The 17,882-nt window shown below is 43.7% G+C and overlaps 1 protein-coding gene across 1 annotated transcript in view; it reads right to left on the bottom strand.

The window, feature by feature from the left end:
- Positions 1–17,539, bottom strand: part of LOC147424730 (putative glutamate carboxypeptidase LAMP1) — a 40,829-nt gene extending 23,290 nt beyond the window's left edge. Inside the window, exons 1-4 of the mRNA XM_086500767.1 lie at positions 16,578–17,539; positions 16,399–16,466; positions 7,184–7,265; positions 6,988–7,080 (exon numbers count right to left, since the gene is read on the bottom strand). Of these exons, the coding sequence (XP_086356893.1) occupies positions 6,988–7,080; positions 7,184–7,265; positions 16,399–16,466; positions 16,578–17,501 (1,167 nt within the window). The 5' untranslated portion in view covers positions 17,502–17,539. The remainder of the gene's footprint in view (positions 1–6,987; positions 7,081–7,183; positions 7,266–16,398; positions 16,467–16,577) is intronic.
- Positions 17,540–17,882: the final 343 nt, after the last annotated feature.

Below are 17,882 nucleotides of genomic sequence, written 5' to 3'. Positions count from 1 at the left end.
GGCCAATCGACGTGAGGTGGGAAAAAGCAACCTTGGTGTGAGCGCAAGGCCGCCAAGGGGTGCGCCCGCAGAAAAGAGTAGAACTCGGGTGAAGAGAAGATCCTTCTCTAACACAGATTGAAAGCGAAAGAAGAACCTCAAGACTCTCAAGACCCTCAAGAACCTCAAGACCCGCAAGAACCTGAAGAACTCAAGAACCCCAAGAACCAAGACCCCCAAGAACCAAGACCCCCAAGAACCCAAGTTCCTCGTGAACTTAAGAACCCAAAACCACAAGAACCCACGACTTCAGACTGGTCATCACTCGAAGCGGAATGGATACTTCGCTTAGAGGTGATGAGCATGAGAGAGACGAAGAAGAATTTTCCCCACCAGGAGGTTTTTCTGACCCTTCCCCATCTACGTCACGGATTGCACTAACTCCTAGGGAGGCTTTGGACCAGATGTTTATGGAAAGGAAGTTAGAACACGAAGCGAGAAGAGCAGAAAGAAAAGCAGAAATGGAGCGCTAACACCAAGAAAGAATGGCAGCCATAGCGCGTGAGCACGAGCAAGCACGCTTAGAAGCCAAAGAAAGACAAGCAAAATGTGATCGCGAGAACAACAACAGACCAGCAGAATATGATCGCGCGAACAAAGAACAGAGCGATCGACACAGCAAAGAGTTCAGGCGACTCTTTTCTCAAGTTCAGGCACAGATGCAAGAGATTTTGGGGAAAGGAGACTCTCTCAGTCTCTTCTTCTCCCAAGCATGACACACATGATTTGAATGATAATGATTTGCATGATAATAAGCATAATGATGATTTGAATGCCAATGATTTGCATGATGATTTGAATGATAATGATGAGCATGATGATTTGGTTGACAATGACAAGCATGATGAATTGCATGATCAAGATGTGATTTCTCACAAGCATGATGATTTGCATGATCAAGATGTGATTTCTCACACGCATGATGATTTGCATGAAGATGATGTGATTGTTCACAAGGAAGATGAGTTAGTTGAGGCTTTTTCTAGCGAAGCTAACATCGTTACAGATTCGATCAATCACGAAGAATCAATCTTGGCTTTCGAGTCGAGGTCCACAGATCCCCCACAAGAAGATTCGATAGATCCCGAAGAACCGATCTTGGCTCTCGAGCCTAGGTCCAAAGAACCCTCACAGGAAGTACTATGTGTTCGCATGATTAGTCAACACGCATTGTTCGAGTGTTTCATTCGTGATCATTTCCTGTATTTTAGTCAGCGTCTTTATGTGATCCCTTTTACTAGGCATGACATATTGTACGTTGAGCACGTTTCATTCATGAATGAGCACGAATGTATGCGGATTTTTCATGAAAAGCTGAAAAGTATGCATTCAAGGAAGTCACATTCCATGTCTCTTCCTTGGTATGACACAGTTGTAGAAAGAGCACATGAAAGTATGAGCACCAAGCATGGGCATTTCCGTTGTGAATTGCCACAGTTGATTGATTTAGATCAGAAACACGAGATTCGATCTCATTGTTTGCATGTGTGTGGTGAACCGTTCGGCATTCCGTCTCTTTGTTCATTTACATTGCATGCACAATCTTTAGAGAAGACAAGATTTTTTCCACTCACTTTACATGGAATAGGTATGTTCATGGTTTTGTGTTGGAAATGATTTCAGGAATTTTCAGCCATGGAGATTCTTGAAGAAAAACGAAGCATGACACTCGACGAAGTTGAAGCATTGAAGGAGCCACAGAAGACTTTGTGTCGCTTTCGGCACAGCCCAAAGAAGCAAGCGTTGCAGAACTTTATGAAGTTCAAGTACCGCACGACCCACACATCAGAGTGGGCCGGCAAAGAGTCCCTTCCAGGATTCCAGATGCTATTGGCGATTTCCTTCGACGCCATACAATTCGGTACCAGTACCTCACTTTGAAAAGAAGGGGATGTCACGTGACACATCCAACCCTATGTGTCCGTGGACAAGCCACAGCATGATCAGGGTTCAGTCAGTCCAGTCAGTCTAGATTTAAAAGTGATTTGGCACTTTTGTGAGTTTGTTCGCAAATCGTGCATACCCAGTCACTTAGTGTAGATGCATATCCTCCGGTTGCAGACAACATGATCATAAGCATTCCCATCAAGATCCATCAGAATCCTTCAGGGAAATTTTCCAATGCATTTAGCCTATTTTACCTATTTTTGACATTTTTCACTTATTATATTTAAGTGACTTTTGTTGGAAAGTAGGCAGGGCAAATTGAGTAAGTTTGTATATAAGCAAACCTAGACTAGAACTATTTGGCAGAAGAGGCAACAGGAGCCAAGCTCAATAGGCAACTTCTCAAGCAAGACCTTGGCGATTCTCCCCTCCAAGCAAGACTCAGCACCTAGCATTTTGCATCATCAGCATCATCGCCCTCATCTGCATCAGCCTAGCGTTTTCATCATGAAGACCTTCACAGCAAGAAGTCCCAGCAACTAGCGTTTTGGAGATCCTGACCTAGCGTTTTCAGCAGATGAAACCTCAGCCATGCAGCGTTTTTCAGCCATAAAGAACCTGCAGATTCAGCCCTAAAAGAGTAGCGGATTCAGCCAAAGATCATCAGTTTCAAGCCCTACAGTAGATGTAGTTTTTCAGCCCTAAAGACCAACAAAATCAGCATTTTCCTTAGCGTTTTTGGACAGCAGAGAAAAGATTGCAGATTTCAGCCCTTAGGTCGGTCTCGCCGTCATCGTCGTCATCGCCGACATAGCCTAGACTTGCATCAGTCTCATGGATACAGTTTGTACCAGTTTGTGCAATCATAAGTAGACCACTCTCGCCGACGAGAGTGGGGCCTTCGGAGGAGGGTTTTACAACGTCTCTGGTGTCGTATCTCTTTTCTCTCTCTATCTCTCAGTCTCATACACTTGCAAGCACAGTTGTCCATTCACTTTGTTTGTGATCATAGCATTCTCTCATTAAGAACGGAAGGCTCTCCCTTCCATAAGAACAAAAGGAACCTTGAGCACAGTTCGGAGCACTCATCTTGAGCAAAGCGCAAACATTCATTCCGTTGCACCTAACAAATCGACCCCAACAACTTGGTTTTCCCCTCTTCTACACCTTCTTCATCAGTTGATGGTGATAGTAATGCGGCAACGACAAAGACAGCGGCGACATAATTTCGATCACCATTTTCAATGCCTAATACTACTCCGGTCTCCACTCCCAAATCTCATCAACGCACCCTACATACCACTAGGGATCCAAAAAGGAAGGAGGAAATGGATGCAAATGTTGCCCGCTTTTTCTATCATGATTACATCCCCTTCATAAAGTCGGTAAGACTTACTATCATTTTCATACAATCAATCATCTCCATTCTTATTCTCATCCAAATAGCAAACACTAATACCTCTTGTGTGCAATGTCTAGGTCGGAGTACATCAAGACCATGTGCACAAGGAGTGGAGGGTATGGGGCATGCTACGTGCCACCTTCTTCCAAGGCCCTCCGTACTACTCTACTCGATAGAGAGAAGGCCGTTGTGGAGATGGCAATCCTCAACATGAAGAGGCAATGGACGAAGTATGGTGTGACCCTCATTGCGGATGGATGGAGCGACACTAGGAGGAGGTCCATCCATGGCATTGTTGCCCTCTTCCAAAGGGGAGATGTATTTTGCCCACCCTCATGATGCCACGGAGACAAGAAAACCAACAGATGTCCTTGCGGGTGAGTGGGCCTCTGCCCTAGAGACCATTGGGTCGGACCTTGTGATAGGTCTAGTCACCGATGGGGAGGCATCAAACAGGGCAGCCATAGCTATTTTGGAAGGCGCTTATCCTCACATCACGGTGTCCTTTTGCATGGCACATTGCCTTAACAACCTCTAAAGGATTTTGGCAAACTACCTTGGATAGAGCCTCTCATTGCATCACGTCCAAGGTGGTTGCTTTCATCAACAACCACAACATATTTCGAGCCGAGTTCTTAAAAGCGGTCAAGGAGCAAAGAGCTTCTAAAGTATTGAGAGATCCACTTCACCTACAATTATCTTATGGTAAGCCGCTTTGTAGAATGTCGAAGTGCAGTGCGGCAGCTCTTCATCAGTACAGAGTTTGTTGAGACTTCCCATGCAAGTACAATCGCAGGGATCGTTTGTAGGAAAGGTAGAGGATCCTGAGTTTTGGGAGTCTCTAAAGACTATTGACAAAATGGTGAAACCAGTGATCCACTTGCTTAGAGTGATGGATGGTATGCAACCTTGCATTGGCAAGGTCTATGAAGCAATGGATCGCATGGTCGAGGCGCTTGAAGATCATGAGAAGGACCCAGATAGGCTCCAAGAAATCAAAGAGCTTTGTAGTAGCAGGTGGAATGCCTATAGTTCACCTCTTCATGGTGCAGCTTTTGTGTTGGACCCAGAGTTCCAGGGTGCAGGGCAGGAGCATGATTCGGAGGTAAACACGCATTGGAACACCATCTTGAAGAAGCTTTACCCTGATCGTGACATGCAACACAAAATCAAGGATCGGCTTGCATTTTATAGGGATATGCGAGGATCATTTGGGACAGCCGATGCCCAAATTGATCGCACCAAGATTTCCTCCGTCTTGTGGTGGCAAGAAAATGGTTCAAATGGTCCTGATCTTCAACGACTTGCCGCCCGCGTTCTCAACCAAGCGGTTAGCTCCTCTTGCTTGGAGCAATTGTGGAGTGTATCCACATTGTATCTAGAAAGAGAAACCGACTTGGAGTGGAGAAAGCAAATGACCTTGTTTTTGTCAATGCAAACTTAAGAATGCTTTGCAAATCAACATCCAAAGTGACACATCCTTTTCTACAGTGGGAAATGGAGGCAAAGGCAAAGGCAAAGGTGCTTAGAGAGGCAAGAGGATCTACGCATGAGGATGAGCCTATGCAGGAGGATTAGGATGATATTCACCACGTCCAAGACTCCACTACAGATTGAGAGGTGGGATACTCTTTTGCCCCTACCTAGAGGTGAACATCAGGCATGAGCCATGACTCATTGCTCATTGGTTTTTGATATTTGTTTCCTTTGTTGCCGCCAACTTTGCCCCCTTTTTGTATTGCACTACCACATGAGTGATTGAGTCTTGACATGTCACCTAGTGACTCTTACAGTTGTTATTTAGCACTCTAGCCTCTACATGTCTTTTTGTAGCGCCTTGGCTGGCCTTGTAAGCCATCTTTATAATCTATGATCTATCATCTTTTTGCTCCAAGCTTTTGTGTGATTCTGGACTCTATTCAACTTTGAGTTGATGTTCTTTCTATGAAGAATCAGAATGCTTTTGTAAAGGATGATCCCAATTCATGTATTGTGTGTAGTGAACAATCGCGTGTAAGCCTTAAGACTGAAGAATCATTGCAAAATCATGCCTAAATAGGATTCTACTTGGACTAATGGGTGTGTATGGCTCTCTACTAGCATATAGATTAAATCCAACATAATTTAAGCATATTTTAGGCTTACCGTTCGGGCCCCCGTTCCGCCCCCACCCCCCCCCCCCCCCCCCCCCTCCCTCTTCTGGAAACACTCCGGAGGCCCCCGTTCTGGGTAACTTTGGTGTCGACTCTCTCTCTCTCTCTCTCTCTCTCTCTCTCTCTCTCTCTCTCTCTCTCTCTCTCTCTCTCTCTCTCTCTCTCTCAATTGAAGTTCGGTAATTTTGAAGTATCTGTTTGTGTGTTGCTATTAATTTTCGGGTTTGAAGTGTCCTAGCCGGTTACACGACGGGGTATCAAAAAAAAAAAAAAAACGAATCGCCATGCGCCAAGGGCCATCACTATCCGTAGAGCCAAACCGAGGCACAACACAAGACTAGACATGGTATAGAAACTCCTTATAAGGCTCCACCTCAAGAAACAAACCTTGGTCTATGAGCTTGAAAAACAATGCACTAGTTTGCATCTACGGATTGATAAGGCCCAAGCCTTACTCCTATCAGGACATAATAGCAGTGTGTCAATAACTCTAGGCCGCGTGTCTTCACAGCCATCCAAACCACCCCAAAGAAAATTGTGCAATAAGCACCGCAACCAGGACATAACTCCAAGGTGCAAGTCAAACAAGAGATAGTAACCAGGCTATCACGAGGACTTCATTTACAATCAAAGCCCTCCCAACCAAAGACAAATACATGAAAGACCTATAGCAAAAAAGCTTCCTCCTAATAGACTACAAGACTAGCTCAAATTGTTGCTCAGGTGATACATCACTGCCAACATGAAAACGCAGATATCTGCAAGTCTGGCTACGTGGCAAGCGCTGCCAATTGAAGTGATCCCACAACTCCCCACTTACAGACCTCCTCAACTCCCACCAGAAAACTAGACTTGTGCTAGTTGATAAGAGCACCACTAGTCAAGCAAAAGATGGCAAGAGCTAAACTTTTCATAGGAGCCTTGATGCATATATAAATCAGACCTAAAAGCTTGATGCACCACCATGCATGATGCGGATAAACAATATCTAACAACAAATGTACATGACGCCAATGAATGAATCTTGTGCAAGGTAGAGCTAACGTTTTTCCCAACAAGCAAGCATTTAGATAACAGAAAATATAATAAATATATATACATCAAAAAGCCACAATCAAGTGTGTGCTATGATCCTTTGCTATCAATACTTAGTTTACATGTAAGGTTTGTTTAAAGGTTCTAATTTGTGTCTCAGTTTTCATTAACAGATTACTTACATTCCCTCATTTGACATGTAAGATTTGTTTGAAGGTTCTAATCTGTGTCTCAGTTTTCGACCAATCATTTCCACACAAAATAGTACGTGCTAGGCTATGCATACTGGTTCCTACTACAAACTTCCAGGAGACATGACAAGAATAACTGAGCTCAATCCAAAAGCCAACTTAGCCCTACTTTGCTCTAACAGAAAGTCAGACCTTGCTACTTGTAAGAAAACTACTGATTCCTTGATTAAAAAAAAAGAACCTCAGATTAATGGTAAATGTACCATGGTTAAACACAGACCAGACCATATTCTTCAGCATCCCAATTACAAAGGTAAATGCTTCTCCTAGGCTTCCAACCCTCTTGTTGTAATTTTCCGAGCCTTCGTGCAACCTACAAGCAAAAAAGTCATTGATTGATGTGCTTGATATAAATTGTGACCAAAGACTTTGGAATTAGGCATCTGGCTTTTTACAACACAAAGAAATATACACACCTCAAGCAGAGCTGCTGTGCCACTATTTGGATCAACAGCTCCATATGTCCAAGCATCTCGGTGGTTTCCAAGAAGGACAAACCTGAAACAGAAGTGTATATTACACATGCGTGGTAAAGCTTCTTTCAAATATGTGACTCTCTCTGAAAATGACATACAAGGTCACCCTTGACTTCAAGCTCTCAAAACAAACATTCATTAAAAACAGGAAATATATGGAAGATATCTTCTTTGGAATGTGTTGCCCACCAAAAAAGAGAGCAGAATGTTTATCTTCAAACACAATGTAGGCACATGGTTTCTTCTTCCAAAAGTGGATCACAGGAGGTTTTGACATGTAAAAATAGTACGGTGCTGAAGTGTAAGCGCACGATGCACGTCACACATGATCTCACTTGTAAATAGACAAAGTGATAGAGATAGAAGAAAAGAAAGAAAGAAAGTTCTATTAACATCCTCTAGAAGCTGAAGTCGACTATAGGACAGAAGACATAGATCCATTCATTATATTCCACTCTAGTACCATGCCACAAGAGCCATATAAAAAGAAAGAAAAAATCTCTACTCAAAATCTCTTATGACTCGTGAGAGTGATACATTGGGCTAATTTTCTCTTTATGTTCACTTCCAAAACCTACCACTTAAAAAAACGTAGTAGTCAAAATCCTTTCAAATCCTTGCATGACTAGTTTATTTTGCCGGGCACTTTTGAGAACTTAGGCAAAAAGCTAAATATCTTTTTAGCTTACCACCAACAGTTTCAGTTGGATTTTCTTGTAGCGATACAAAGCGATTTACTATTAGTAAGGTTCCCTTTGAAATAACCTTTGGAAGCCCTGCCCTTGCCAATACTTCCTTAAAGCATAGGAGTTTTAGCGCAAACAAATTTGTTTGAGATCTTGACAGTGACACTTCTAATGATCAAGTTAAGTGTTGTGCTACCTTTGTTACGGACTTGGTCACCCCAAGTCAGAAATCTGGCCCGACGCACGAGAGAATCGCTTAAAATACACAAAACTTAATCACGGTTCAATAGAGCCGAAATGGCCCGGCGTAGTTCTGTGCCCAGAGGTATTGACCCCAAAATCTCACGCCCTTGTCGGTATTTATTTTATATTAATGCTTGAGCAAAGTTACAACTCCTACGGGCCCTCTCTGCTCAGAAGCTCGTCACCTAACTGAGGGAAGAAGTGGCCTTGGGTTCAAATTTATAGGCCCTTGACCTTGTTACAAACTCAAAAGCAATTTACATGAAGAGCTTGCAAACTCAAAAGCTACTGACCTAAAAAGCAACCAGCATGAATCGCGGAAATCATTACAGCCTGCCACGTGGCACAATGCAAAACGCGGAAATCCGTATTGCTGCCACCTTAGCATGTCAACGCAATTTGCAAAGTTCCGTACAACTGTCCGCAACGTCATCAACTCCTGTCCCGAGCTGCCACGTCATCAGTTTGTGACATACCTCCCTCTTGAAAGAATTGTAATCATCCTTGAGTACGCCTGCAAAATCAAACACTAAGCCATAAACCAGTTCAGTAGACACTGACTCGAAGTAACGACACACTAGACAACACAAATCTAGCACTTGCACAAAGAGGACAGTCATTGCACATTCATGGACCATGATTCCTGGCAACGTATTTAGCAAATTACATCTAGATCCACATCGGACCTCATTGATGTCGGAATAATTAATTCTTATTGCAATCATGTCCATAGATTCAAGACCGAAATGTTGCACTCATTCCGTCTTTCAACCTTGCACTCAAACACAATCACATGAGTGAGTACTCAAAAATAAGGTTCATTTCCGGGAATTCCAGTTCATCAATCACACACTGAGTTTATATTGAACATAGTGTTTCAATCATTCAGTCTAGTCATTTTATCGCTATGTAGCCATCCCATCCCTTGGTAACTCTTGATGCGCTCATCACAGTATCCAGTCGTATCAGTCATCATCATCATTCAAAATTCATGATTCTTCTCTCGAATAGTAATCGGGTTCGTTCTGGAGCTGGCATTGCTCCCAATTGCATTCATATGCAAACAACTTCATCATCTCATTCTCGATTTCACCTGTTATCTATACACAAATAGCAAGATCTTCCAAAACACATTGATTTCATACATAAATCGGTCATCTTCGGGAATTTCTATTTCAAAATTATTCATTCATAAAGTCATAAAGCAAAATAATGTCAGCACATCAGTATCCTTTTTAGTTTCCTTTCCAATATCTGTTCTGGAGCGAGTATCTCCTCGCTCAGTTCTATTTTAGTATGTCACTCGTTCTCATTCTTATGCCTTTTGGGGGCACCACGTCGAGATATGTCCTTGTTCCCCACAGTCAAAACACTTCCCCGATTTGAAATATTCGTCTTTCTGTTCCTTTGTCAGTCGGGGCCGTATATCTTTGTTTCTTCTGCTTTTGTCATCATTTGTCGAAGGTTGATCTGTTGGATACGTCAAGTTACCTGAATGCATAGCAAACCCTTGCTTAGCATGTCCCATCAGTTACTGTATGGACTCAAATTTCTATGATAAGCAATAATCTCGAATCTCTTTAAGAAGTCCACAGCAAAATCGCTCGATTTGCTGCTTAAAACAGATCTTTTTAAAGATGACGCGGGTAAAAAAACATCCCAAAATCTCTCACAATAAGTATCTAGAGTATCTGCCTTCGCCATCCGAAGATGATTCCAGGTGGTAATGACGCAACGTTCGTACTCTTGAGTGAGCCACGAGGAAATAAAAAGTCTTTTGAACTTTAGCCACTTTGTTGGTGCTTCTTTTTGCAAGAGAAGAGTGGACCACCATGTCCGTGCAATTCCTTTCAAAAAGGATGCTGCCCTTCTAATCTTGGAGTGCTCTAAATAGCGCCCTCCAAAAAAATCTATGTCAAACTGTTGAAGAAAAGCGAGGGCCTTGTGCGCATCTTGAAAACCTAAAAAGGTATCAAATTTTTATTGCTTGTCCACCCTCCTTGAATTCTTTATCTTCAAGAAAGTTATATGGATTGGCTAGATAAAAGTGCTTCCTCTTTGAATAAAACATCTGGTCATCAGAGTCTGAACTCTCAGAAGAGGATAAATCCCAACTATCAAAAAAATTCTGAGATCTTTGATGAAATCTATTTTTCTTGGCCGCCTTCTTGTTCTTTCCATGGTTATGGTTCTTTCATCGTTTCTAGCCCTTTTTGTTCTCATCACTGGAACCAGAAGAGAAAGAGCTGTCGGAACTATCAGGAAGAGGATGAGCTCAAGATGAGTGCTCCGAATTGTGCTCAAGGTTCCTTTTACTACGGAAGGGTTGAACTTTGCTCAAGATGAGTGCTTCGAACTGTGCTCAAGGTTCCTTTTACTTACGGAAGGGAGAGCCTTCCATTCCTTTAGTGAGAGAGTGCAATGGACACAAACAAAGTGGTGAACACTGTGAATGAAGGTGCTGAGACTGAGAGATAAAGAGAAGAATACGACACCAGAATGTTGTCAAACCCTCCTCCGAAGGCCCCACTCTCTATGGTGAGAGCAGTCTACTTATGATTGCACAAATCTCTACAATGCTTGGACTTGCCGACGATGTCAACGACAATGAGGACGACGACGAGACGGGCTGGAATCTGCAAATCTTTATCTGTTGAATTCTAATTCTATGTCGGTGACGATGTCGATGGCGACGATGCGACGACGACGCACTGAAAACGCAGATGCTGAAATCTACGTTTTCCGGGCTGATTCAGGAAACTTCGCGGGATCTGACCGTGCGGTGAGGATCTGTTTCCGGAAGGTGAGTTCTGCGAGGTTTGGGACTTGTTATGTTGTGTCTAAAGGCTGAAAACTGAAAACGCTGGTCTTAGGGCTGATTCCGTCGCGAAGATCTGCAAAAACACTGAGGTTGATCTGCAAACCAAAAACGCTAGGGCTGAATTCCGTTGTCTGGTGCAATTTGCTATGGATCAACTGATGCAACTGCTAACGCTAGGGCTGAATTCTCCTTTGTTGTCGCCACGCTGATGCAAATGCAAAAACGCTGGCTAATCTGGGTTCTTGTCCAAAAACGCTAGCTCTTCTGCGGTGATGCAAAAACGCTAGAGAACTTGGGGTCCTGCTGAGAAGTTGCCCGTGAGCAAGCGCTCCTGCTCCCTCTTTTACCAGAAAGTGCTAGCGCTAGGTTTCTATATATACAAATTTAGTAAATTTGCCCTACCTACTTTCCAACAAAAGTCGCTTAAAAATAATAAGTGAAAAATATCAAAAATAGGGAAAATAGGTTTTTTGCTCTATAAAATGATCTTGATGGAATCTGATGGGAATGCTGATGATCATGCTGTGTGCAACCAGAGGATATGCATCTGCTCTAAGTATCTTGACATGCACGGTCTGCGAACAGACTCACAAAAGTGCCATATCACTTCCTATTCTAGACTGACTTGACTGAATTGAACCCTGGTCATGCTGTAGCTTGTCCACGGACACATAGGATTGGATGTGTCACGTGACAACACGCTTCTTGGCTTTTCATGCATTTGCAAAAGAAGACTGCCGACCCAAATAACCAGGGTAATCTGTTCCCTTGCTGCGTCTCTTTGAAGGCTTCGTGGTCTTCAATATTTGGTTGAGTCGTCGTTCGATCACATCATCAAGTTCATCTTTAGTGTACATCTGCGGGACGGGAGGTTTCTTCAATGAGGACTTTAATGGTGAATCGATGGTTGTACGCCATCATGAATGCATCTCATCAAGGTCAAAAATTTCGCGTACTCGGGATCCTTTGAATATTGTGGCACCTGCTTGGCACAGGCATCAACTACTGTTGAAGCTGCATCTCCATTCGTTCATACTCCGTAGGCCGTGGAGGCCCGTACTCTTGTTCCAATTGTCCATTTGAATTTTCCATACTTTCACCCAATCCGGAGTTGTCGGGTGGGTTCATCTGTATCTTGCGAGATTCATCGCTTGAAACCATGTGTGTCCCGATAAAAGGATCGGATTTCCCGGTGGAAGGAAAATCGACTGAGCTTTGATACCACTATTACAAACTTGGGTACCCCAAGTCAAAAATCTGGCGCAACACACGAGAGAATCACTTAAAATACTTCACAAAACTTAATCACCATTCAATAGAGTCAACACGGCCCAGCGTAGTTCCATGCCCAGAGGTATTGGCCCCAATATCTAGCGCCCCTACGGTAATTAATTTTATATTAATGCTTGAGAAAAGTTACAACTCCCGCAGGTCCTCTTTGCTCAGAAGCTCGTCAGCTAACTGAGGGGAGAAGTGGCCTTGGGTTCAAATTTATAGGCCCTTGGCCTTGTTACAAACTCAAAAGCAATTTACATGCAAAGCTTGCAAACTCAAAAGCTACTGCCCAAAAAGCAGCCAGCGTGAATCACGGAGATCCATACAGCCGCCACGTGGCACTACGCAAAACGCGAAAATCCATGTTGTTGCCACGTCAACATGTCAACGCAATTTGCAGACTTCCGTACAGCTGTTTGCTACGTCATTAGCTTATGTCCCGAGCTGCCACGTCATCAGTTTGTGACAACCTTCGCAAAAGGATAAGAGTTTTACCCAAACAAACTTGTTAGAAATCTTAACACTTCTTATAATCAAGTTAAGCGATCATTCGACATTCTTTCAACATTCTCACGAAAGGCATAAGAAAGAAGCAAGCACGCATTGTCAACACCTAAAGTTAGCCAAGGAATGGCTTATCTTTCTCAATTATGAGAAACCACCCAGCAAGCAAGAAAAGTTCTAAAACTTCTCAACAGATATTACAGCCCATTTAAGATTCAACATTCTTTCAACATTCTCAGGACAGGCATAAGAAAGAAGCAAACACGCATTGTCGACACCTGAAGTTAACCAAGGAACAGCTTATCTTTCTCAATTATGAGAAACCACCCAACAAAGCAAGAGAAGTTGTAAACCTTCTCAACAAATATTACAGCCCGTTTAAGATTACTAATAAAATTAATAAAGTGGCTTTTGAATTGGATCTTACATAGCACAGACAAACATCAACACTAAAAATTTTATCAATAAAACCATAGTATTGTATCGTATTTGTTTAAGGAGTCAAGTATTGATGCAAGACATGAATCAGTAGCAAGTCTTTCATCCTAGGAAGCTTCTAAAGCTTTAAGTTACTCAAAATTCAAATGGATCAAAACTTTGCCGGGTCATTTTTCCCATGATGATTGAGAACAACTTTAGGGTTTGTCAAGCGCAATGTATGATCAGGTCCTAAAGTCTGTACGTGGTGGTGCAGCTAAAGTTGGTCGAAGCTATGAAGAGGACAAAGCAGAGCTATGTGTGTGTACAAGTCCATGCCTAAAGCAGGTATGAAGGTCATGGGCAAGCAGGTGATTATAGTTGTGTACGCTTTATGTGGTTTTTTTGACCAAGGTGCCTTGCCATGGTGCCTGTCAAAGGTGGATGGTCGAAGTGTTCCAAGTGCTGAAATGGAAGTGCCAAGGGTGGCCCTCCAAGTGTTCTCTAGGTTGGTCCTAACGGCTCCTCAATTGGAGCTACAAGATTCAAGTTATGGCAATTTGAAGTTAAGAGGTGGTTTATAGATCCCCGCCAGGGTGGACAAGTGGGCAAGGCCATGAAGCGGAGGCGAGTGGGTAGATATGAATGCTTGATTTATGGAGCATGTCAGTCTTTTCAAATTGGCAATCGGAGTCTAAATGGCCAAGTTATGAGCACGTGAAGTTTTGCGGAGCGCCAGTTCTATGCCAATTTGGTCGCCTCTGTAAGTGTGCCATCATAGGTTTTTTTTAACTTGCCAGGGTCTGCAGAGATGGTACAAGGCTAGAAAAATACATTTTTCATAACTGAAGAAAATAAGGGCAAACTTGAAATTCTCCCCGTTTTTAGGTCAAAATTTGAAGCTTTTGCCAATATTTACACTAAAACTTGTGTAAATTTCTCGGTTTTCTTCAAGGCAAGCTCCAAATCCACAGGGATTTTATGATTTCCAACAGATAAAATACACTGGACCCCGGGTTTTTTCTTACACTGGTATGCAACGTATGAAGTCCACAGGAAGTTACAAGCCGGGCAATCAGAGTTGTGAGCACGGAGGTATGCCCAGTTGAAGTTGGCGGTTAGCAAAGGCAATGGGGCATTTGGTAAGTTTTTGCCATTTTGCAGCACACCGTTTGAAGTCGTGATGAAGTCGAAGTGCGGCAAAGTTCTGGAGTTTCGAAGTCGGCAACATGAGCAGGAAACAAGAGGCAGTTCAAAAAGTGACACCAAAAAAAAAAAATTGTGTTGGTTTCCATTGGTTTTTTTTAAAAGCTTTGGAAGGTGGCTCACATGGCACCCACATGCACTATGGGGCGCCACAAGTGGAGACTATATATAATGGACCATGACATACTCATTTGCAACAAGAGAGGAGAGGGAGGAGCTCCCCTCGCGTGGTGCTGCGCAGACGCTGCTTAGGGGGTGCTTTCTCGTGCTCTAGCGGGGCGCTATTGGCTCGTGCGGCAGCACGGTGGTGATGTGTTGGCGCTCTTGGCCGTCGGTGATGGTTCTTGAAGAGCCCGTAAGGGGCGGTGTTCACACGGCGTGCCCACTAGGCCTCCCCCTTTTTAATTGAGGGTAAGAGCTCTTTCCACCCCCAACGGCTTCAGGCGCTACCGCCCATAGTAGGGAGCGTTCCCGCATGTGCAGTTAAACTTTGAAAGTTGGCTAAGTGGAGCTTCCCACGCAGTCATGCAAAGTGTGAGTCAGACACTTGTCCGGTGGAAAAAGAAGTTGCTAAAAAAGAAAAAAAAAACACCCTAGCATTTTCTTGCACATTTTGAGGGACTTTTCCCTGGCAGCGAGTAGAGGAGCTGTGATCATTGTTAGAGCAAGTGTGTGAAGAGTTTTTTGAAGAAATCAAGCTTCTCCTTTTGCTATCTCTTCCCCGCCCCCTTCTCTCCTTCATCTGCTTTGTGGGTGGTGCCGATGTGTGAGCGTGTGCGCCCCCTGGGTCGTTTGTGGTGTGCAGAGTAAGAGTGAGAAGTGGTTTTGTGTGTGCGATGGTGTGTGGGATTGAAGCAATGAGAATGGGGTAAGGATGTCGATTTCAATGAGGGTGTGTGCGGTCGTCGGTGTGCAATCGAGTGTTTGTTTTATTGGAAAGTTCGGTGGTGATTTCGAGTGGATTGTGGGGTACTATGAGTACCCTGGGCTGTAGTGAGGCAACTGTGTGTGTTTCTGGGTGTGTTCCCATTCCCCCTCTCCAACGGCCAAACTCCTCTCAGCATTTATGCAGTCACAAGAAACGGCATTTCTTGGGCCAAGAAACGAACCAGCAGTTTCTAGAGAAACAGATCGGTAAAAACGGAGTTTCTTTCCTTCAATTTTTGGGGACCCCTACAATGGGTGGTAGATGGTGGTGGTGCATGCGAAGGTACTCTACATCTAGTGAGGACAGTCAGGAGAAGGGGGAGCATGAGAAAGGGGATAATTCTCAGGACTCCGATGCTTGAACCTTGAGCATGTTGATATTGTTCCTAGTAGATAGATTATGATGGTGGACCACCTTTTTTGTATTTGCGGTGATTTATGTATTTGTGATATATGATATATCATGACTAGGAGTCCTATAATAATTTGTACATCTAGTTAATTTTTTGATCAAAAGAAACTCAGTCTTGATTAAAACTCCGAAACTCCAATTTTTCTGTTTCTTGTTGTTACTATACATTTATGGCAACTACCATTGAGGTAAAAGCATACGAGGCCACTTGAATCAAAAGTTGTCCTATGAAAGCCACATTAACTCAACAACAAAAGAGCATTTCCTCTTGCACTTTCTCATGCACCCACAGTAACTGGTGATCATTTTACACAAAGAGTGGTATATTCATGCATGCAAACATCCTTCCAACTTTGTAAACCAGCTGTCTAAAAAAACATCGGTTTCGTATTTTGGACTTAGAACATCATTTATCTAATCTTAATATGGCTTTTCCACCAATTGAATGACATATAAGAATAGCTCCACCTCTTACACATTCCCCATCTTCCACCCATCCACACACACACACACCTACTCCCAATCAAGTCTATTCCTACCCCAGTTTCAAACCAGCATGACTCATATGAAAGTGAAAAAGTCAATCACAACAACCAAAGAGCTACAGGATTTTAGCTTGTTCATAAAGCCAAAAACAGGCCGGGAAAAATTTTAAATAAATCACCTGTCTGGTTCTGAAGACCCCTTTATGACTGCTAGCACATTTCTTATCGTAGCCACTGTCTGATTCTCCTGAAAATGTACAAAGTTGCAATGGTTCATTGAATGAAGAAAGCAAGATGACCAATGAAAAAAAGACTCGATTGCTTCAGAAGAAAGAAGACCCTGACTCATGCCACTCACAGAGTAAGAAAAGTGTAGCAAAGCAGGGCCCCTTCCGATTCGATAGGAAGGTAAATCTAGTGCTCCATGCCAGGAATCAGGTGCGACCGGTCCTTCTAAAGATTGAAGAATTGGTAGGGCATCCAAGGCCGAAATAGGGAGGCTTGGGATGGATGGAAGTTCAGTCGAGCCATCAAGCCTCTCTGCATAGGAAGTACTCGGCCACCCAGGTGTGAGTGGATCCCCAAGTTCTCGAAACACAGTGCCCCTCTGCACACCAGATGGTGGCAGCCAAGGAGCCTCAGGGTAAAACCCCTTCTTCCCACCATCTGCATAATCGGCAGGGTCGTTGTAAACCAGAGCAGCTGCTGCCCCAGCTCTAGCTGCAAGAGCCACAATGTCGCCTCTGTAAATTTTTCCATACCTTGCTATGATAATGGCACCAGTCAGGTTGATACCAAGCCCGCGAAGAGTGTCATAGTCCGCAGGACGGCCATAATTGACATAGACCGCCTCTGCAACAACAGCTCCTGAAGGGGAGTACGCATGAAAGGTGGGGATAACATCATGGTCTTCCTGCGTAGGGTCGACTGACTCCTGCAAAAGGGCGGTGTAGAGGGAGGTGCCGTTGGGGAGGGAGATGGAGAGGGAGCGGGAGAGGGGGTAGGAGAGCAGGACCTGGTAATCGGTGAAGTGGGCGTCCAAGCCATACTGCTGAAAGGCGGAGAGGACGTAGGAGGCGGTGGTGTAGAGGTTGTGGGCGGAGCCAGCCACATGGGGATGGCGCGTAAGGTGAAAGAGGTGGTGGGCGATGGTGGCGTTGCTTCCCGGAGCGTCCAAGAAGCGCTCTGCAGCTCCTCTTGTTGGGTTCCTACAACGGTACTGCAGAGCCACCCCAACCAGCACCGCTGCCAACGCTATGGGCATCCAACTCCTTGACACCATCGTTTCTTCTGTTCATTTCCTAAAGAGCCATTTAGTATTCCCACAAAGTGAACGATTTAAAATTTTAAATCGTGCCACTTCCACGAGATGGTGGCCATAATCTTAAGTTGGCTTTACATTTTCGCTAGTTCAAATTGGAAAGGCTACAGTGATGCATACTCTTTTCGCTATCGAAATGTTATTTGGTTCAAACCAGGAAAAAACATGATTGGCTTCTATTCAAAGGGTGGGAAAGAGGCTTCCTCAAAGAGAAAAAAGAAAACTACAACTTTGACAAGAGTTTAGCATAACAAATCTCTCTCTAGAATAAAAGTTCAGCATAACAGGTCTCCACATTTGCCATCTCAAATGTCTTTGCAGGACAAGACAAGGGTCTAGGTA

Source organism: Adiantum capillus-veneris, chromosome 25 (genome assembly GCF_014529385.1).
Source record: "Adiantum capillus-veneris isolate H3 chromosome 25, ASM1452938v2, whole genome shotgun sequence".
Classification (NCBI taxonomy): domain Eukaryota; kingdom Viridiplantae; phylum Streptophyta; class Polypodiopsida; order Polypodiales; family Pteridaceae; genus Adiantum; species Adiantum capillus-veneris.
This window is presented reverse-complemented; position numbering and strand designations above follow the sequence as displayed.